This window comes from Notamacropus eugenii, chromosome 3 (assembly GCF_028372415.1).
Source record: "Notamacropus eugenii isolate mMacEug1 chromosome 3, mMacEug1.pri_v2, whole genome shotgun sequence".
Taxonomy (NCBI): domain Eukaryota; kingdom Metazoa; phylum Chordata; class Mammalia; order Diprotodontia; family Macropodidae; genus Notamacropus; species Notamacropus eugenii.
This window is the reverse complement of record NC_092874.1, coordinates 210,973,334-210,995,963: the sequence shown is the minus strand read 5'-3', so window position 1 is coordinate 210,995,963 and position 22,630 is coordinate 210,973,334. Positions and strand designations below refer to the sequence as shown.

Here is a 22,630-nt window from a genome sequence, read left to right as displayed (position 1 = left end):
CAATAGGAAACTTTAAAATGGCCTTTCATTGGTGAAGCTTTTGCAAATTTATGGATATTAGTAAGGATTTAAATGAAAATGTGTACTTTCTTTTTACTTAATGTATCTTTTATGCTTATAGCTTTAGGATCATTTTCTACTGTATTTGGAGAAGAATGGAAGGAGAAAACTGATAGAGATTTTGTTAAGGTAATTCATAAAAGTTAAAATATTTTCACTGTTACTAGTAACCAAATCTCATAAATATTAGATAGTTTCTTATATATGTTAAAACATTGTTAGATTTTTATCTTCAGGAAAAATGGATTCAGGTTCCTGTTGATTATGAAATTCTGTTGAAGGAAATTTTTTTAAATAAGGAAAATAGTGTAAGTGGAAATAAAGACTCCAGATTTTATTGTATACATTAATTTCTGAGAAAGATCCCTCTATAAAAATAGAAATGAGGTTTATTATATAGAATTTCAAGCTAGTGTTATAAAACTCTGCAGTCTACAATTCATTTCAGTTCAATAAGCATTTATTAAGGGTTTTATGCTAGGTGTTAGAGACACAAAGGCAAAAATGAAATTGCTCCTCTCTCAAGGAGTTTATATTCTATTAGGATAAATATTTAACAGGGCACATAAAGGAGAACATATAACTCTAGCTGCTGTTATGTAAACATACATACACATACCCCATAAGTGAGAAATACTAAAAAGACTTGGGCAAATATAAAATCTCAGAAGAAATATTGTCTAATCTTTCCTTTAAGTTATACCAAGAAATTATAGCTTTGTTTGTTTGTTTTTAGAGAGTACGGCCTATTGCATTATTAATAGTATGTATATATGAGAAAACTGTAAACTGCCATCATTATCACAGTTGATAAATGTATACATCTGATTGTTGCAGTCCTCTGTAGCTTCTCTACTATTGTATTGAAAGATCATTTGGAGAATTTTCTCATCTAAAGTTTATAGCATCTGTATCTTTTCCCCAAAGTATATATCTAGTTTAACTTGGAGGATGGAGAGAAATTTTTTTTTCTGATTGTAATAATTCCTAATCAGATATGTTTGATAATAAGAATGTTAGACTTACTTTTGCTGTAATTGACATAATTGTTTTACTAGTGAAAATAACCCCGATTACATTTCTTTAAATTTAGATGATGGGTGGTGTCCTGTTGGTTTTGTAGTCATCATCAACCTAAATAAGATGGTCACCATAATGGTTGACTAAGAGAGACCAGGGAACAAAACATGTGTGTGCCTGTGTGTGTGTGTGAAAATATTGGAAAGTATATTACATTACCATGTTTTATTTCATTGGTATAAATATAGGAAAATAAGTGGTATTAACAACCTCTTGACTGTTTATTAAATATTGCTAGAGTGGATATAATAAGAATTAAAAATAAAATGGATATTTTCCAGTCATTATTTTAAGTACTATACATTCTGAGTTATAAGAATTCACTGTGGAAAGTATAACATATATGAAAAAGATTACTAAAATAATTGTAGACTATGCCAAGAATCCAGAGTTTTAAGAAATCCTTTGCATTTTAGTTCTTAATCATTGACTTTTATTTTAATGTCAGCTATTTCTGTGTATAAAAAAAAGTGGAGGAGTTAACAGCATTTTTGGAACTTTCAGTACTTTTTCTAAAGCACACAATTAAGGTTTTATGGTCAGGAATAATATAAATTTATTTAAATTCTGTCATTTGATTTTTTTTGTCTTGCTGAATGCTTGTAGTGGACATTTGAAATTTTTCTAAGGTTTTATTATTAGAGGACTTGTTCCCAGTCTTTGTTTACTTACACAGGTACAGAAAAGAAATATTACTAATATAAATACAAATGAATCTGTGTTAGTGAATAGTCTTTTTTCCTATTCAGTTGAGTTAATCCTTCATGGAATAAAGGGAAAATATCTGGATAGGAGCAATTATTATCACATTAAAGTATTACGAATATGAAATGAAAAAAGTAAAATGTTAAAATTGGCAGGGTAGGAATAGGAGATATAAAAGGACTTTTATTGACAGATTAGAATAACAATGTTATTGCTAATAAATTTTGCATTGAAAAATGGCCCCAGTATTTTACAAAATCTATTTTTTTTTATTTTTGCAGTGATTTACAATTTACAGTTTTGGTGTGAATATTTATAGGAAAATTTAATTGAAAAGTTGGGTTTCAAGTATATGTGGTTTTTTTTTAAGGGAATTTCAACTTTGTGGAAGTGTATGCTGTTGTATAATACAGCAGACTGAATAGAAAAAGTATTGTTAACACTATTTTTATAAGGAAAATTTTTGACAGATGTTACAATTTATAGAAGATATGTAAATTAGTTACAGTTGATTTATAGAAAATAAGTTGCAAAGATAGGTATAGTTTCAAGAAGAATTCATAAACCTTGATTGTCTTTTTAAGTATAAGTATTCAGGAATATTTTATCTCACTCATTCTTTTCATTTATACAAACAAATGTAGTACATGTTTTTGTCTGCTCCTTCCAGAAGGGAATTCCTTCAAAATTCCTTCTTTCCTTATATTCTGGTCACTCATTTCCAGCTATTATATTACAACATCTGGTGTATTCACTACTTTCCTATAAATTTGTCTATGGATAGTGTGTAAATAAAAAATTTCAGTGTAGTTGTTGCCCTCTCAGCATACACTAATACTCAGCTTTAGGGTCCTTTTTGTGTGAATGATAGTTAACAACAATTCTAAATCAGTTTAAAGACCCAGAAGAGGTCTTAAAATCCTTATTGATTGCCTACATTTGTTTTTCCCACTTCCAGTTCCATCACTCCTTGAATACATCCTTTGTACTACCAGAAGATTAATTTCCTTATGGCTTAGCTTGGTCTTTGCAATCTCACTACTAATTACTTATCTCCAACTATTACCTGAGCTATACCCTGTTGGCCCTGGAAAATAGAATGTTGATTGTTCCATGAACATGCTCCACACTCTGTACTATATTTCTCTTTCTACATCTTCAGCCCTCCTGCCAATTTCCATTATTCAAAATCCATCTTATCCTATGAAACTTAGTTAAAAAATTAGCTCCTTTACCCTTTCTCCTCTACCAGAAGTGGTCTTTCCTATCTCCAATAGCACTTTTTATCTTTTCTAGCAGTGTGGTGCTGTGGAAAGAGCCTGAACTTGGGGTCAGGAGCAAACCTGGGTAAGAATACCCTTTCTGACACTTTCCAGCCATGGTACCATGGACTTAGCATTTAAATTCTCTGAGTTTCAGTTTCCTTATCTGCTAAATGGGGATAATAATGCCTGTACTGCCTACTTGACTTATTGTTGTGAGGATCAAATGAGAATGTAAAGTGCTTTGTAAGATTTTAAGCAGTTTTCTGTCTGATTTGTTTTGTTTAAAGAAAAATCCATTTTAAATGATATTACCTATTGGCATATTTTGCCTCATGTTATAGTGGTTTGTGTATGTGTCTTCACTTTTCCCAAGGACAGGATGGTATTTTATTTATTTTTATTCCACTCTTTTCCTTCCCAGTTTTTTCCCTCCCTCTGCCACCTCATACACAGTATGTAGCATAAGTGCCTTTTACAAAACAAGAACTTGATATTTATTCTTGATACTTCTTGAATGAATAGAAATAAAGAAATTGGTGTCCTAATTCCTTAAGAATCTCAAGCAAAAAATTAAATGCCCCCTTTTTTTTCTTCCTTTAGGTGAAGTGGCAGTTAAAATGTTGCTTGCTATATCTCTTAGGGAACATAACTATTTTTCCACGAAGACCCTTCCCCTTGATCAAAATTGAATTGGATTCTATGCTTTAACAGTCAATTTTTATCAATTTGCTAAGTAAGAATTAGAATTTACCCTACCACCTGCTTTCAAAAATGTTGAAGACAATAACTTTGTACAAATAAAACCTTGTTATTTTAAGTGACAGCAGTTATGTTACTTTTAAGTAGTGTAACAAAGAACCATGCCTAACTTTAATGAAATTGACCTAGACTCTAAGTAACCATGTGACCTTAAACAAATCACTTAATCTAACTGGGCTTCAGTTTTCTCATGTACAAAATGTGGGGCTTTAAGTAAATGATGAGCTTCAAGTTTTCTGCCAGTTCTGAAGTTCTGTGATTAAAACTGACACATTTGATTTCTTAATTCTCTTCATGAAAGGATAGCAGCACTTTGACTGGTAATTGTCTATAAAAAGTCAGCTTTTCTTTTTCCCCCAGAAATCAAGAAGCTCAGGGAAAGGAAGAGAAAGTTTCAAAAAGGATAAAAAGGACAGAAAAGACATGAAAGTAGCAAAAGGGAGAATCGGCAAATGTTAGAGATAGTGAAAGAGAAGGATAGCTTGCAATGAAGATACACTAGATAAAATAATTATGCACTATGAAAAGACATATGAAAAGCTCAGAACTAAGGGCATACATATCTTGCCAAACATTTGTAGTGGACATTGGAAATATTTTATAAAGCTTTATTATTAGAGGACTCTTTCTAAGTCTTTATTTACTTACACATGTATATAAAAGATGTATTAATAGTATAGTTATAAATGAAACTGTTAGTGAGTAGTATTTTCTTATTCAATTAATCCTTACAAATGAAGGTAAAATATCAATTAAAGAATAGATATAAAAAATTGTAGGAAATGTATATATAAAAATTTATCTCATGAAAACAAGAGTTAAATCATGGGATAAGGGAAAAGTATTTGGATGGGGCAATTATTATTAAATATAAAAGTGAATGTAATTGTGAAAGAAAAAATGAATTGTCAGAATTGGAGATTGTGGAATAAGAATTAGTTTGACTAGCACATTTTGGTTATGGTTAGGTTAGTAATTTTTGCATTGAAAATAGCCTTAAAGTTTTATAAAAACTGCTTTTTTACATTTGGACAAATTGTTAGTATGAATATTTGTAGGAAAATTTAATTGAAAAAGATGGGTTCTAAGATGAAGGTATGCCAGCCAATATCATTAAATAGCCAGGAGGGTATTTGGATCTAGGAATTCCTAGGTGTGGAGAACTCTTTGTGTGGAAATTTTTTCCACTGATGGATATTGGTAATTTGTCATTTATATTTGTCTGAGGTCCTTAGAAGTAAAGTAATTTGCCTATGGTTTTAAAGTTAAATATGAATTTTCCTAATTGCAAGACTGGTCTTCTGTCTACCACATTATGCTATGTAAAAGTACTACCTAAGTAAGCCATCATTTTGTTACATGTTATTTATGTTTATGGCTATTATTTTATCCATAGCATAGCACAAACACTTAAAAACCAGAGTTTTATATATAGAGACACTTCTTGCCTTATTTAAATTATCATTATGTAAATTCAACTTTATGTCAAAAATTCTTAAAAACAAAAAACCCTATGTTAACTTTGAAGTACTGTCTTTTTCCTCACTCATATTCTTCTGCTCTACATTCTGTGCCTTCCACTCCCCACTCAAAAGAAAAAACCCTCCAAGTGAAAGCAGAAGAACAGATTTAGGGAGAGACTGCTGCTGACCCTGAATCAAGGGCTTGGCTTGGGAGGAGGCATTTGTCCTGCTCTGGCTCCTATCTGTCTGTCTTATGTCCATTCACACTTGGGTACTGTGTTTCTATCCCCAGCCTCTGTGTCACATCTGTCTTTCTTTGTGTCTGTGTCCAGCCCCCATGTATCTTCCCCACTCACTGTATGTTCTTCTTCTAGGTGTCAGCAAGACCACCCACATGTTCCTCCTCCTCTCACTTCTCTGTCCCTGGCTCCTTGAACTGGGTGCTAGCCCCCTCCCTCCACTAGCATGCAGCCCTTTACTCCCTTTATCTCTCACTCCATTCCCCACATCCATGGACAAATTTGCATTATGTGAAAATTGCTTTATGTAGAGGTCTGTGGAACAGTCCACACATAAAAGGAGAACTCTTTGTATATCAGAGTTAGAAGGGACTTTAGAGGGTCCCTATCCAACCCATACCAGAAAAAGAATACATTCTACAGCAGATCTGACAGATCATCATATAACATCTACTTGATGATAATGAACTTCACATGTCCTAAAGCAGCCTACTTTAGTTTTGGACAATGCTAATTGTTGAAAAAATATTTTTGATAAGGAATTAAAATTGGCCTCTTGCCACTTCTAGTTTTTACTCTTGGAGGTCAAGTAAAACAAAGTCCAGTCCCTCTTTCACATCATAATACATTAAATATTTCACAACTATTGTCTCCACAAAGTTTTCTTCTCTTAAGGCTAAACATCCTCAGTTCTTTCAAATAATTTTTCTGTGAAATACTTTGCAGGTCCTTCACCATTCCAATCACTGTTCTTTGGATGTATTCCAGTTAATTAACTTGCTTCCTAAAATGTGGTACCGAGAACTATAAAAAGTATATGATACTTTTCAGGAAAATTTCCAATAAAATACTAATATGTAACTATCACATTTGGGATATCTGACTAGAGGGAATCATTCCCCAAAGGTTCTAGATGCTGTTTGAAAAACTAAGCTAATTCTCTATGTTTGAACTTTCTAATGTATTAAGAGAGTACCTTGATAATAAGAACATCTGAGTTTTATTTGTGTTGATGAGAAAGAAATAAACTTTATCTCAGATTATTAGTTTGGAAATATAACTAGCATATACATGAAATGCCATGCCGCTGAAGAGCATACCAAAAATGTTAAAGATTTCTTGTCACAAAGTCTATTCCTGAGAGCTAACAAGATAAATCTGATTTCATAATACCATCAAGGATGCCATGCATAAGCAAAATTACCACCTTTTAGTCTTCTAAACAATAGGGTGTGGACACCCAAATACAAGGAGTTAACTTCTTTATAAAGAATTATTAAAAATTTCCCCTACTGGAGAGGTAATTTTTCATAAAAGGACAGTCATTCTTTTTGTCTCTTATACCCTTTAAATCTTGGCAATATTGTTTATTCCCATGTCTTTATTAAATAAATCTCACATCTTAACCTCTAGTCTAGTCCGCCTCCAGGTCCAGAGTTATACCACAAACCACCTGTAGGTTATCATGCCTCACCTAAAGTCAACATCTCTAAAGTAAAGTTTAGTATTTTTTCTCCCAAAATAAGTCCTTCGTGAGTTCACTGCTTCTGTGTCCTCACCAGTTTATTCAGACTTACATCTTTGAAAATTTGGTGTTACTTGGCTCCTCCTTCACTCTCTGCTTGTATAATATTTTAAGTCACATTGCTTTTGCCAATGTAATATGTACTAATCATCTCACTTCCATCTTCCCTCTTTCCACCACCATCAGCCTTATGTCTGAATAATTGAAAAAGACTGTTCTTTTCCTCCAGAATCAGTCTTTCATATTATTTAATTGATTAGTCTCATTCATATTTATCTTCTTTATACATGGATATAATCATGTCACCACTCAAAACCTTGAAATGATTTCCTTTTGCTTTAGAGTAAAATTCAGTCTCCTTAGCTAGACATTCATAATCTTCTACTCTTTGAGACCACCCTGCCTTTCTAATTTTGTTTCGTTTTACTTGCCATATAACCATATTAACTGCTCGCCATACCCCTACAAACCCTTTCCAGCCTCCATACTTTTATGTACATTATTCCTTTCCCTCCTGCACACCAATCCTTTACTGAAGTCAGTTGCAGTCCCTTTTAGGAATCCTCCCCCTTCTCCTCTTGTGTCCTTACCTTGGAGTTCTCAGTAACAACGAAATCATAGATTCAGTCTCTATCCTTATCTTATTCCATTTTACATAGCTATATAAGAAAGTATGTTTAATGGTTTTTTCCATGACAGATTATCTGTGGTTAAAGAACTGATTTATTGTCTTCTTATTGATAAAATTGGGCAGCTAGGTGGCACAGTGCCAGGCCTAGAGTCAAGAAGACTCATCTTCCTAAGTTTAAATTTGTCTCAGATACTTACTAGTTGTGTGACCCTAGTTAAATTACTTAACCTTGTTTACCTCAGTTTCTTCATCTATAAGATGAACTAGAGAGGGAAATGGCAAATCCCTCCAGTATCTTTGCAAAAAAAAAAAAAAATGGGGTCATGAAAAGTCAGACACGACTGAGATAACTGAACAACAAAATTCATTATGGGTGAAATATTTTTGCCAGGACTATTTACTACCTGTCTACTCTTATATTACTATGTCGTTTATGACTTGAGCTGTATAAAATAAAACATTTAATTCTCTCTTCCATTCCAGAGGAGGTTTGAATAAAATGCTGAGGGTAGGGATCTATTTCTGAGATGAAGGTAGGCATTACCCAGATTGTAGCTATCTGTCATTTCTTTATCGTAAGAGAGGTGGGCATGTTCTCTTCCTTAATCTAGAAAGCTGGGGAGCTACAGGCTTTCTTAGGTGAAGAAGAGTTTGTTAAAGGCAGTAGATCTCAAAACTATTGCAGGTAGAGAATCCATGTCCTATAGAATGCATTATTTTGTCTCCTTGTTTCCATGTTTAGTTACAAAGTTTTTGACAGTGCATTGTGTTAGCAGGAAGCAACCTCTTTGTTAAGAGAGGTATTATTTAGCTATTCAGCAGATATTAAGCTACTACTATTTTACCATACAATTCAAAATTTCAGCAACTTCAGAGAAAAATAGAGCTGCAATTTCATCTGTGTAGGGAACTCTCTGGGAAGAAACTCTTTATACTAATAGAGATGTCAGTTCTTCTGTAGAGGCTTACAGAATTGTCTGGGGGTATTAACAGAGTAATGACTTGTTCAGGGGAACGTAATCAGTATTTCAGGGAGGCAGGATCTGATAACAGGTCTGATACTGGGCCTCTATATCTACTATATCACTATTCCTCTCTTCAGAAGACTCTAATGCAAATACCATAAATGTTTTATTTTAATTAATACCTTTTGAACTTCATTCTTATCCTTTAAATACCATAGCTTTTACTTCAAGACATTTTTTACTAATGGCACTTAAATTCGTTTTGTTCATCATCTTCAGAAGTTTGTGTGCCCATTTTTGTAGTATGATATTTTTTCATCTGTTCATTTAGTAATTGCCAGTCTTAGTCATCGTTTCAAACATATCATTGAAAGATAGTGTCCTGATGTACTCAGGTAGTGTGTTCATTTAAATGTGATTTTCATTTTCCCTCATGGTAAGTTAGTTTTTAAAGAAGTTTGAGATGAGGATGCGGAGTTTGCTATCAAACAGCAAAAATTCTTCAGATTTTCTGACTATTGCATTCTTATTAAAATAAGAATTGTTAATGGTTCCTATGATAACAAAGAAATGAAGGCTACACGGAGTGTTGTAATGAAATAATATTGGACTGGGAATTGGGAGGCTTGGATTCTGATCATAATTAACCTATCTGAGCCCATTTCTTTATGTAAGTTTAAATTCATATAGTACTTTACAGTATGCAGAAGGCTTTTTTCTCATAATACTAATGTTATCCCCATTTTACTAATGAAATAGTAATTAGAACAAATACTAATATAATACTAATTTTATCCCCATTTTACAAGTGAAGGAGTCGAGATACAAAAGTTAAGTGACTTCTTACTCTGCCTAGTGCTCTTTTCAATTCTCGTGCTAAATGTGTAAGGCTTAGAGTTGCCTGTTTGAAAAGTAGTGCCTTATGGTATTTTTAAGATGAAAGCTTTCAAAATTAAAATTGGTTAAATTATGTTGTTTTCAGAAATAAACACGTTTATAATATTAATTTGCTTTGCTTCTTTTCAAACTAATTGTCAAAAATAAAGGTAGAGCCTTGCCGCCATTTCCCAGTCCTCTCAATGGCTCTGTAGCAATGGTGCTAGGCTGTGACTGGCTATCTAGAAGTTTCCAGATTGAGGTGATGAGTAGGCTACTGAAAATGCTTCCAATCTGATGTTCAAGAACATGCCCACACATTTATTCTTATGAAGCAAGATACAGACAATTCTGAAAGAGTCCCTTGTCTTGTAAGCGGTATCAACAGTCTTCAAGTCTATTCACATCAGCCCAGACCTCTGAAAAGGGGACTAGCTTATTGTTGACATTAGAGGCAAAGCAACAATTTCCAGTGATAAACAAACATACTGAAATTATCTGATATTGTCCATCCCACAGAATAGACCTTAGTGTATATCACTAAGTCACAGGACACCAGAGTTGGTGATGAGGCAGCTTTGAATACCTTGTTGACAGGAGAATTCTTGAAGCATGTAAAAGCCTGTATGGAGGAATACTTACTTTCCACACTGGCAGTTAACAAGTTGAAGGAGATTTCTTTTTACTGAAGAATGATCATAAAGAGAAATAGAGGCAGCTGCTTGAGAAGTGTTCCATGATGGCCCTAAACTCCAAACTGATTTCCCAATAGAAAGCTGGCTTTGCTACCATGGTACTGGATGCTGTCATGATGCTAAATGACCTGCTGCAGCTCAAGATGACTGTTAGCAAGAAATTGCAGAATAGTGCTCTTAGGGAGTTCTAATGTATATCAAGAGTTTCATTCAAGAAACTGTATTTTGCTTGGTTCAAAATTTAGCCAAAAAATATACCTCTCCCATGATTGCCTTGCTAAATGTTGAAGTAGAACTGAAAGCTGAAAAAGATAATTCAGAAGTCTGAATCTGTACAGTGAAGGATTTCTAAGCCACAGGTTACAGAAGATTAAGTCATCTTGTCTAAAATTCCCACTGGGAACATAACCTACTTAGTATTTTGCTGCTTAGATTAAGTTCTGTGCTGACCAAGTGTAGTTCAGAGGGCAGTAATGGCTTTGGAGGCTCCATTCAGATCACTGTCAATGCTCTAATCCCACATGTTCTGGGCAGCCACCAACTCTTCAAAAAGACATAGATCATTGGTGAGATGTATAATTTCTTCACTGGCTGCTTACAGACAAAAATATGATTGTCCTGCAAGATGGAGCTAAGGTGTTCATGTGGGAGACAGAAATAGACCTTTATGATGTTGTTGTCATTTTCAGAAGACTGTCAAGAATGACTCTGATGTCTGGGAACAGTGAGAGCAAAGTGGTGTTTTCTACCTACCTGTGGTACTACTGTAGGACCATCCAAGCAAGTAGCAGCTGTTTATCGGTGCTTATGATAAAGCCCTAGAGATTATTCCCCATCATCTGTGCAACAACACTGGCTTTGATGTTACCAGTATCCTTAATAATGCCTCAAGCCATGCATGATCTGTATGGCATATGGTTATAATTATCAACCATGATGATAGCACTGATGACTTTGAAGCCTTTGTATGAGAACCAGCCATATTATACATCAGTTCCCTGAGAGATGATTCCAAGGCCACATTCTTCTTTGTATTTATGGGTGAGAGCAGTAAGAGGCCCCACAGTGAGCCAGTGCCTGGGACCTTTACGCTAAGGTTTTCTCCATCCAGTCTGCAGGGTGGGCACAATTAATTAGTACTGAAAAGCAAGAGATAACAAATGGGCCTGACTGTGTTTTACTTGAAAGCTTATTTAAATAAAGCTCAAATCCCTTGGGGAACTTTTTTTCTGTACGTAACTTCTTAACACCATCCTGTCCCCCACCCCACAAAAATCTAAAGTACTAGGTTTATATACATTTTTAAAATTTTAATGTTTCTGTCACATATCAGGAAAAATTCTAATTCTTAGTAAGGATATATAATTTCAGTGTTGTTAATTTATATTTGGTACTCTAAACTATTAGACTGTTGTTTCAGTCCTTTATATTGCATCTAAAATACAATTTCTATATTTGTTATTATCAATAAACTAAGCATTTTTTAGTGTCTACTGTGTTTTTGGCATTGCTTTCAAGAAGCTTATGTTCTACCTAGGAAAGCAACGTGTATGCATACAAATTAATAGGAAATATTTCAAATTTATTGGAATAAGTTGCAAGAAAGGAAGTACTAGTACTTGAGGTGATCAGGCAGGAAAGGCTTCATATAGGTGGTGGCCTTGACCCTTGAACTATGCTTTGAAGGGAGATTTCTAAGAGGCTGATGTAAAGAAGGAGTTCATTCAAAACATTGGGGGCAATCTATATATACAAAGAATGTAGAAAGGAAAAGAAACATCCTTTATGAAGAACAGATAATAGACCAGTTTGGTTAGACAAAATACTTGACAAAGAGACCAAGTAATCTGAGAATATTTGAATGTATAAAGAGGTACAATATTTAATAAGCCTAAAAACGTAGGCTGGTACTAGATTGCAAAGGACTTTAAATGACAGACAGAAAATTTGATTTTGATCCCAGAAGTGCTGGTGCTTTATATTCAGGGGAGGCATATGGTGACACCAGTGCTGTAGGAATATTGCTTTGGTCCTTGTGTAGGAGATAGATTGACAAAGGAAGAGACAAGGAAGGGAAACTAATTTAAAATTTTTTGTTGAATTTGGATTTGACAATTATGTAATTACTTCCCCTCTTGCACTCTACAGTCTAGCCAAACTGGCCTTCTCTTTGTTTCTCACACATGATGCTCAATTTCCTGTCTCCCATGTCTGTCCATCATTTCTGGAGTGTATTCCCTCCTTTCTCTGCCTCAGAGAATTCCTGTCATCCTTCAAGATCCAGCTTAAGTGATCTCCTTAATTGCTAGTGTGCCTCTAGATGGAGTAGCGGATAGAGTACTGAGTCTGGAGTCAGGAACATGTGAGTTTGAGTCTGGTCTCAGACACTTATTAGTTTTATGACCTTGGACAGGTCATTTAACCTCTTTTTGCCTCAGCTTTCTCAACTATAAAATGGGGATAAGAGCACCTCCCTTCCAGGAATGTATCAAGCTGAAGACAGTTAAGTGCTTAGCACAGTGCATGGTATATAGTAGACACTACCAAAATACTTGCTATTTTTGTTACATTAGTGCCCATCCTCTGAAACCAAGTTGAATTTAACAGATTTGCATTTATCTTTTTTATATTTTCTATGCATACAAATATAAGTCCATGTCTCCATAGAATTTAATTTCCATGTTATCGAAAATTGTTTCATTTATTATGTGTGATCCCAGAATTTAATACAATGTCTGCCATAATATAGGTAGTTAATAAGTACTTATTGATTGGATGGTAAGAAAATGAAGAATGTACACTCATTTTTCAATGAATTTCGTAGGAAAAGAAGGAAAAATGGCATAGTAGCTCCAAAGGATAAATTCAAGGGATGATTTACTTAATTTGGGGAGAATTAGAAAGGACTGAAAAAAATAATTTTAGGATTGTTAGCAGGGTCCGATAGAAGGTTTGTTAAATTTTTTCAAAATAGAAGATTTCAGTTTGCATTATAGGGAGAGGGGAAGGGGTCAAAAGGAAGAAAAAGATTGTATATGTAAGTGTTAGAGAAGATATAACTGACAATACTGCTTGCAAGAGGTAGAAAGGAATGGGATTAAGAGTAAAGAAAGTTGGAGAGTCTAGGAAGGATGGGAGACATCCCTTTCCTTGAAAAAGAAGGGAAAGAGAAAAAAACTAGAAAAGGAGACATACTAAGTCTATGTGCAGATGGCCTCCATCTTCAACTGTGAAATGAAGTCATCAGAATTGGTTACTGGAGGTATATAGAAAAGATGTGGGACAATGGCTTTGGAGAAGTGTACTAAGGAATCAACAAGTGAAGAATACAAATATTACTGAAGAGCAGTGAGGTTTAGTTGAATATAAATCACATGAATTTATAGTGTTCCAGTAAAGTTTTATGAATTTTTCTAGTAACACTTGAAAGGCTAAAAAGAAAATCAGAGATAGCAGATGATAGAGATGACTTAGATTTAAGGATTTAATTAGTAGAAGTCCCCAAGAATATAGTTGGTTTGGAGTTACAGTGAGGACAAAGAATAGCTTTAGTAGTTTCAAGGGAAGTAACTGAGATAGGAAGTAATGGACTTGTGGTAAAGGTCCTCTGAATTTATGCCTTTGGAGATGAGTTGAGTTCAGCATTATGCAATCTGATGTTAGATTTAATTATATGCACAGGAAAACGTAAGTGAATGAAGAATGACTATTATCCAGGCCATGATATGCAGTTGAATAGTAATTATATGCTTACAGAGTTGGTTTACAAGTACATGTATGCCTTGGCAAACTACGCAAATGAACAATGAATGAACTGTGCCCAGAACTGAATAGGAGGAGGAAGCAAGTAGGACCAGTTGCATTTGGGAAATTTCTTAGTGCTTTTATAACCATTCCTAGCTTCTCACTGAACCAAGGTTCATCTTTTTAGCTCCAGTCACTCAAGTGCCAATGAAGAGGTGTATAGTGGTGTGAATAGGCTGATATTATCATCAAAGATTTGCCCAAAGAGTATGTATGACCAGAAAGAGTTCAGGAGGAGATTATGTATTGAAAGCAAGGCATAAATAATACAAAGACAGCCGTGTTCCATTGGTACCTACAAAATGTCACTAAATGAAGAGCAAGAAGCCCAATATTTCTAGTCCCCATTATGAAACATTTATGGAAGCACTTAAATCAGGGTCATCTGGACTGAGAAGGATGAGAGATGCTCCAGTTGAAGGTATTACTGAGTTGTGGTGTGATCCCATATCAATGAGGCCATCCCGATGGCCTTCAGTGGATGGCCAAACAAGGTATGCTTACACTTTGGAGTGGCTGAAATATGAAACTAATGGAAAGTTATTAGAGTTAAGATGTTCAGATAACTCTAAGACTGGGCTTGTGTGATGAATCAGAAAATGGAATATTTAAATTACTGAGGAAAATGGAAAGAAATCAGTGAAGTAAAAACCATGAACCAAAGAATGAAGTTTATGGAGGAACTTGGGTTTGTATTTTACATTATCAACAAGAATGAGAAGTATTGGGATAAATGGATTAAATGAATATTAAAAAAAAAGATTGAGTGGTAATAGCAGAAGTGGCAGTGGAGATTCTGCCTCTCTTACCCAGGAGGAATAGAAAAAAATAGAGTTCTTATTGGAAACAATATTTTGATTAAAGGGAATATGGTTGTTTTTTTACCTAGGTAGTAGTGATTGAACGGACATTATTCCAGGATCTTTTGCACTGCTGACTTAATAGAATAAAAACAAGATTTTTTTCTTAAAGGCAATCATTCAAGCAAACATTTATTAAATTTTTACAATGCGCAAAGCTAAGCTTTGATAGAAATACAAATTTAAATACAGTTGGATCCCTGCTTTTAAAGTATTCAGTATCTAGTAGAGGAGATGAGGTGTGCATACTAATAGTGAAATTTTAAAAATAGGATGTGATAGATGCATAATAATAATAGCTAACATCTTTATAGTGCTTTATGCTTTGCAAAACACTTAACTTTTAAGAAGCATTTATTAAGTACCTACTATGAACTAAGATTTAGGTATACAAAGATAAAACAAAAAAACCCTTGCCCTTAAGAAGCTTATTCTACTGGAAATAAGTGGTTTATTTTTTTTAGTCTATTTATTTTTAGTTTTCAATATTCATTTTCATAAGATTTTGAGTTCCAAATTTTCTCCCCATCTCTCTGCTCCCCCCACCTCAAGACACCTTGCATTCTGATTACCCCTTCCCCCAATCTGCCTTCTCTTCTATTACAAACCTCCTTTCCCTTATCCCCATCTTCTCTCTTTTCTTGTAGGGCAAGATAAATTTCTGTACCCCATTACCTGTATTTCTTATTTCCGAGTTGCATGCATAAACAGTTCTCAACATTTGTTCCTAAAACTTTGAGTTCCAATTTCTCTCCCTTCCTCCCTCCCCACTCATTCCCCACTGTGAAGGCAAGCAATTCAATATAGGCTGTACATGTGTAGTTATGCAAAAGACTTCAATAATAGTCATGTTGTGAAACTTTTATTTCCCTCCATCCTATCCTGCCCATCCATTTATTCTACTCTCTCTTTTGACCTTGTCCCTTCCCAAAAGTGTTTACTTCTAATTACTCCCTCCTCCCATTTGCCCTCCCTTTTATCATCCTTCTCCCTTCCTCCCACCCACATCCCACTTATCCCCTTCTCCTCTACTTTCCTGTAGTGGGGCAACTAGGTGGTGCAGTGGATAGAGTCCCAGTACAGAAGTCAGGAGGACCTGAGTTCAAGTCTCACCTCAGACACTTGACACTCACTAGCTGTGTGACCTTGGGCAAGTTACTTAACTCCACTTGCCTCATCATGGGTCATCTCCAGTCATCTTGATGAATATCTATTCACTGAATTCATATGGCTCTGGAGAAGTGAGGCTGGTGACCTGCACAGCCCTCCTCACTCAAAACAAAGTCAAGTGCAAGCCATGTCACCCATTTCTCTGATGGCATGGTCTTCTTTGGCAGTGAAGGAGGAACACACACACACACACACACACACACACACACACACACACACACTTTCCTATAGTGTAAGATAGATTTTCATACCAAATGTGATGTGAGTAAGCTTGACTTTTTCCCTCTCACCTCCCCCTTTTTCCCCTCCATGGAAAAAGCTTTTTCTTCCCTCTTTTATGAGAAATAATTTGTCCCATTCCATTTCTCCCTTTCTCCTCCCAATAGATGCCTCTCTCACCCCTTAATTTTAATTTTTTAGATATCATCCCTTCCTATTCAATTCACCCTGTGTGCTCTCTCTGTTGCTCTCTCTCTCTCTCTCTCTCTCTCTCTCTCTCTCTCTCTCTCTCTAACTAGTTACTGAAAAAAGTTTCAGGAGTTACAAATATTGTCTTTCCATGTAGGAATGTAAACAGTTCAACTTTTGTAAGTCCCTTATGATTTCTCTTTCCAGTTTACCTTTTCATTCTTCTCTTGATTCTTGCGTTTAAAAGTCATAATTTCTATTCAGTTCTGGTCTTTTCATCAAGAATGCTTGAAAGTCCTCTATTTCATTGAATGACTATTTTTCTCCCTGAAGTATTATACTCAGTTTTGCTGTGTAGGTGATTCTTGGTTTTAATCCTAGTTTCTTTGTCTTCTGGAATATCATATTCCAAGCTCTTTTGTCCCTTAATGTTAGATCTTGTGTTATTCTGATTGTATTTCCACAATACTTGAATTGTTTCTTTCTGGCTGCTTGCAATATTTTCTCCTTTACCTGGGAACTCTGGAATTTGGCTACAATATTCCTAGGAGTTTTTCTTTTCAGATCTCTTTCAGGAGGTGATTGGTGGATTCTTTCAATATTTATTTTACCTTCTGGTTCTAGAATATTAGGTCAGTTTTCCTTCATAATTTCATGAAAGATGATATCTAGGCTCTTTTTTATCATGGCTTTCAAGTAGCCCCATAATTCTTAAATTGTCTCTCCTGGATCTATTTTTCAGGTCAGTTGTTTTTCCAATGAAATATTTCACATTGTCTTCAATTTTTCATTCTGTTGGTTTTGTTTTGTAATTTCTTGGTTTCTCATAAGGTTATTAGCTTCCATCTGCTCTATTCTAATTTTTAGAGAACTATTTTGTTCAGTGAACTTTTGAACCTCCTTTTCTATTTGGCTAATTCTGCTTTTTAAAGCATTCTCCTCACTTGCTTTTTGAATCTCTTTTGCCATTTGAGTTTGTCTATTTTTTTTAAAGTGTTATTTTCTTCACCATTTTTTTGGGTCTCCTTTAGGAATCTGTTGACTTGCTTTTCATGATTTTCTTGCATTGCTCTCATTTCTCTTCCCAGTTTTTCTTCCACTTCTCTGACTTGATGTTCAAAATTCTTTTTTGATCTCTTCCCTGGCCTGAGACCATTGTATATTTATTTTGGAGGTTTTAGATGTAGAAGCCTTGACTTTTATGTCTTCCTCTGATGGTAAGCATTGTTCTTCCTCATCTGAAAGGATGGAAGAAAATACCCTGTTCACTGAGAAGGTAATCTTCTATAGTCTTATTTTTTTTTTCCTTTTTTTGGGCATTTTCCCAGCCAGTTACTTGACTTTTGAGTCCTTTGTCAAATGGAGGGTATACTCTAGGAACCTGTAAGTTCTCAATTCCTCCAGGGTGGCATAGTCAAAGGAGAGGAGTTACTCCTTTTCCTGGCCTGCACTCTGTTCTGGGAACAACTACAAGCTTTTCTGCCCAGGATCTGCCAGTAGAGTTCCCTCTCCACAACTGCCTCCAGCTCTACCATGCCAGCCGTCCTCCTCACCCCAGGACCACTACTCAGGGCTGAGATCCTGATCAGCCTCTTGATTCCCCAAGGTTCTTTAGACTGAGGGCTCCTAAAGGGCATGCTGCTATAGTGACTTCTGCTGGGGCTATGGCTGGACCCTGTTTTCTCACTGACCTTTGAAGCTGTCTTTGGCATTTGTGGGTTGACTAATCTGGGAACTGCAGCTGCTACTGGTGATTCTGTTCCCTGAAGTTTGCTCCTGTCCGCTGGGCTGCACTCTGCTCTGGGCTCCATATGATAGACCTTTCCTGTCCACCTTCTAGGCTGTCTTGGTGTAGAAATCTCTTTCACTCTTGTTTTGTGGCTTTTGCTGCTCTAGAATTTGTTTAGAGTCATTTTTTACAGGTATTTTATGGGCTATGAGGGTAGAGATGGAGCAGGTCCATCCTTCTACTCTGCCACCGTGGTTTCATCCCATACTTTATGCATTTTAAAATATCATTCTGACCTGGGGTTTATGGACTGTCTCCGACTATCAAAAGTTTCAATGACTTTTAAAAAGGGTATGGAATTTTAGTCTTTTGAGTTAAAGAATACTTACCTGTCTTTTTTATGAATCCTTTGAAATGTGCCTTTTAAACCTTTATGGTACACAATATACTCTTTCTACTTTTTCTCTCCCCATCATAAATTCCAGGCAAGATCGTCACTTTCTCCCAGGATTCCTTTTTATTTTAAAAAAAAAACCAAACATTGCAACTATTTCTTTTTTACTGATAAATATCATATCCAGGATATAATTTTGCCCTAAGTATTTCCGATACTTTTTGTAGGATAGAATTATGATTGAAGTCAAGACACATAATCATTAGCTCTTTTGCTTTTGGTGGCGAGAGATTTGCAGTTGATGTCCTGATTTTTGGAGCTCCATGTTTTCCAGTATCATGGCTTTGTGTAGTCAATAACTCTGATCAGTTTCCTGAACATTCATCTATTTCCTATTTCTGACCAAGTGTTCTGTGATACACTCTACTGCCATTAGTACTGTGTTTCTTACTCCATTAATCATTAACCAGATGTTTTCTGTAGTGATTCCCACTCTTGTTCCTGGATTTCCTTACATGAATATGTCTTGTAAGATACTACTTCTCTGCAATTTATCTGTACTGTTTGTTTCTTTTGAATATAATTCAATTTATTAAAAGTTTTTTAGAATGCCTTATTATTCATACCAATAATCATATTTTTGTTTAATAGTTTTGTTTAATAGAGATCTGGTTTTTAGTACATCAGATAATATTCATTTACATACTTCATATTTTATATTATTTATGTATTTACCAATGGAGAAGATATTTTAAATACCAGGAAGTGTTGCTATAACTGATAATTTACTGTTCTTTATACTAAAAGTACTATATTCCAATAATAGTACTAAAAATACTATATTCTAATACTATACAAAATAGTATTTACACATCTAAAAATTATTTTCTTCCTTGAGAAAGTGATTACATGTAACTATTAAATTGGTTGATTTGAAAAGCATATAGACATTTAAAAAATTATAAATTGATTTTTGAAAGTAATTATTTTTGTGAACTTTATGGAATATAGGTATATTTTTATTTTTATTTTTATCAAAAACAGATTTTTCATTCATTCTGTAGAATTGCAAAATGTCAGACTAGAAGAGTCATTTGCTTTGTAATTCTTAATCTAGTCTTACCTATTTGTCAATAATGGTGATGTCTAATGAATAGTCATCCAACATGATTCCTAAATTCTTTGAGATGGTATGTTTAAGGTACCAAGATTATGCTTTAGAAAAATTATTACATCCCTTTCAGCAATAGAAAACAAAGCATTCTAGTACAAATAAGCATTATTTGTGATCCTTACAATCAGATCAAATACATTTCTGAGTGCTCTTCAGCAAGACAATAGTTGTATCATTGATAAAAAAAATAATGACGTGAAAGAAGTTAAAAATAATTCATTTTAAAATCTCTTTTCAGTTTTGGAAAGATATTGTGGATGACAATGAAGTACGAGATCTCATTTCTGACAGAAACAAATCTCATGGTAAGTTAGCAAGTGTCAAATAATTAAATATTTTTCTGTAATTAGTAGAAAATATACATCTAAAATTAATATTTTTCTGTCACAGAAAATACATCTGGAGAATGGATTTGGGAATCTTTATTTCATCCACCTCGCAAGCTGGGCATTAATGATATTGAAGGACAGCGAGTACTTCAGATAGCAGTGATTTTGCGAAATCTTTCCTTCGAGGAGGGCAATGTTAAACTTTTGGCAGCTAATCGTACTTGTCTTCGTTTCCTATTACTTTCTGCTCATAGTCATTTTATTTCTTTAAGACAATTGGGACTTGACACATTAGGAAATATTGCAGCAGAGGTATGGACTATCTAAATGAAGGAAAAGCATTCTTTCTTTATAACATTGTTGGCTCTGGACTTTTTACTATCAGTATGTGATTTAAAATAAGTGCATTAATATTCTGTGCTTAAAATTCATGAAGGAAAGGCTGGAGGAAAAGGGAATTAAAAATTTTGCTCTTGGTATTTTACAGAAGGAAAGAAGCTAAACTAAGGGTATTTAAGTATATGGAGTTTTTGTAAATGGCATTTCCATTCTAACAATTGTATATTTCATTACCATGATTTAAGGAATCTTAGGTATTTTTTGGCCTTTATTCTGAATAATAGGCTTTAGATAAAACATGGCAGAAGGAATATATAATTTATTGGAGATTTTTTGCTTTTTTTTCCAGCTTCTTTTGGATCCTGTTGATTTCAAAACTACTCATCTAATGTTTCATACTGTTACAAAATGCTTAATGTCAAGAGATAGATTTTTAAAAATGAGAGGTAAGTATCTATTTACATACCTCACCAATTTTTTAAAATCAGAAATTTACTTTTATATTACTAATACATATGTATTTTTCAGGCATGGAAATTTTGGGAAATCTTTGCAAAGCAGAAGATAATGGTGTTTTAATCTGTGAATATGTGGATCAGGAATCTTACAAAGAGATCATTTGTCATCTCACTTTGCCTGATGTATTACTTGTAATTTCAACTCTTGAGGTGCTATATATGCTCACAGAAATGGGAGATGTTGCTTGCACAAAAATTGCAAAAGTGGAGAAGAGCATAGGTAAGATTGAACCAGGAACACACAAACTGCTTTCTTCTTTTGGCCTAAGAATATTTGTCTTGGGAAAAATATCAGGAAAGTCATTCTACTTTGGGTTTAATTTTTAGGTGAGGAGGAGGTATATTAATCTTCTTAAAGACCTATTTCCATTGCTCTTATTATGACCTGAATACATGCTGAATTTGTGAAATGTACAGAAATGGGTGTTATAGGCTGGTGCACAGGTTTCATCTTCCAGAAAGTTAGGGAACTGGCAGCAAAATAACTTTACCGGTTTTTTGGTTTTTTTTTTTGGTTACTGGACATGGATTTGAAACTGATAAACATGTTCCAGCAATCCCACTATTATATTCATATACCCCAGAGAGGTCAAAGATAAAAAGACAGGATCCATACATATCAAAATATTTATAGCAAAACTATGGTCATAGGGGAAAAATTAAATGGAAAATGACTGAAAAAAACTGGTATACGATTATAATAATAAGTCACTATTATATTTTAAAAAATGATATTATGACTGATACATTGAGGAACATAGAAAGTTTTCTGAACTGATACAGAGTGAAGTACGCAGAGCCAATGAAGAAATATATGCACAATTATAGTAATGTAAATGAAACAATATTCCTACCAGTAGAATTGTGAAATTAAGGAAGCCACTTACATTCAGTTGTTTCTCTGATCCATTTGACTTATTTTTCTTTGTTATGAGAGGTGGGTGTGTGCCTGATGGGGAAAGTGGGAGAAAATATATTAGGAAATAATTGCTATGAAATTTTTTGATAACTTAAGAATATTGACAATCCTGCTTTTATCCCTATTTGGAAGGGGAATGGTTATTATTCTTAAATGTGATTCACAAATTTTTCTGTCTCCTTACCTTTGAAATAGCTGTCCCCATTCTTGTTACCTCCACCTCACAGAGTCCCTTTCTTCCTTTAAGATGCAGTTCAGATGCTGTCTCCTGCTTGAAATTTTTCCTGATTTCCTTAATGCTAGTGCCCTCTTCCCAAAGGACTTTGTATTTAATGACTTTCTGTGTAAATATATAGATACATACATGTATATATATGTATCTATATATTTATTACCTCTAATTTTATGTGTATATATGTGTGTGTGAGTGTGTGTGTATGCGTGTGTGTGTGTATATGTATAGATATATACATATATATATATACACACACACATATATACATGAACATTCCAATCCCAACCTACCCCCATTTGAACATAAACTGTTTCTGAGTAGTGATTGCTCCATTCTTTTTACTTATTTTTCCAGCTGCTGGCATATAATAGGTACTTAAATACGTATTCATTGAGTGATTCTGTAATCTAGGAAGCAACACAGTATAATAGAAACTGTGCTGGATTTGGAGTTAGAAGGCATGACTTGTAGTCATTACTCCTATATTT

At 34.4% G+C, this 22,630-nt stretch overlaps 1 protein-coding gene across 7 annotated transcripts in view; it reads left to right on the top strand.

Annotated features, from left to right (window-relative positions):
- Nucleotides 1–22,630, top strand: part of ARID2 (AT-rich interaction domain 2) — a 221,847-nt gene that overhangs the window by 150,601 nt on the left and 48,616 nt on the right. For 4 of the 7 annotated variants that reach the window (XM_072654253.1, XM_072654251.1, XM_072654254.1 and 1 more), the window contains 5 exons: nt 122–189; nt 20,041–20,107; nt 20,193–20,443; nt 20,820–20,916; nt 20,999–21,208. In XM_072654253.1, the coding sequence (XP_072510354.1) occupies nt 122–189; nt 20,041–20,107; nt 20,193–20,443; nt 20,820–20,916; nt 20,999–21,208 (693 nt within the window). The remainder of the gene's footprint in view (nt 1–121; nt 190–20,040; nt 20,108–20,192; nt 20,444–20,819; nt 20,917–20,998; nt 21,209–22,630) is intronic. The other 3 variants (XM_072654255.1, XM_072654257.1, XM_072654256.1) reach the window with 1 other exon arrangement.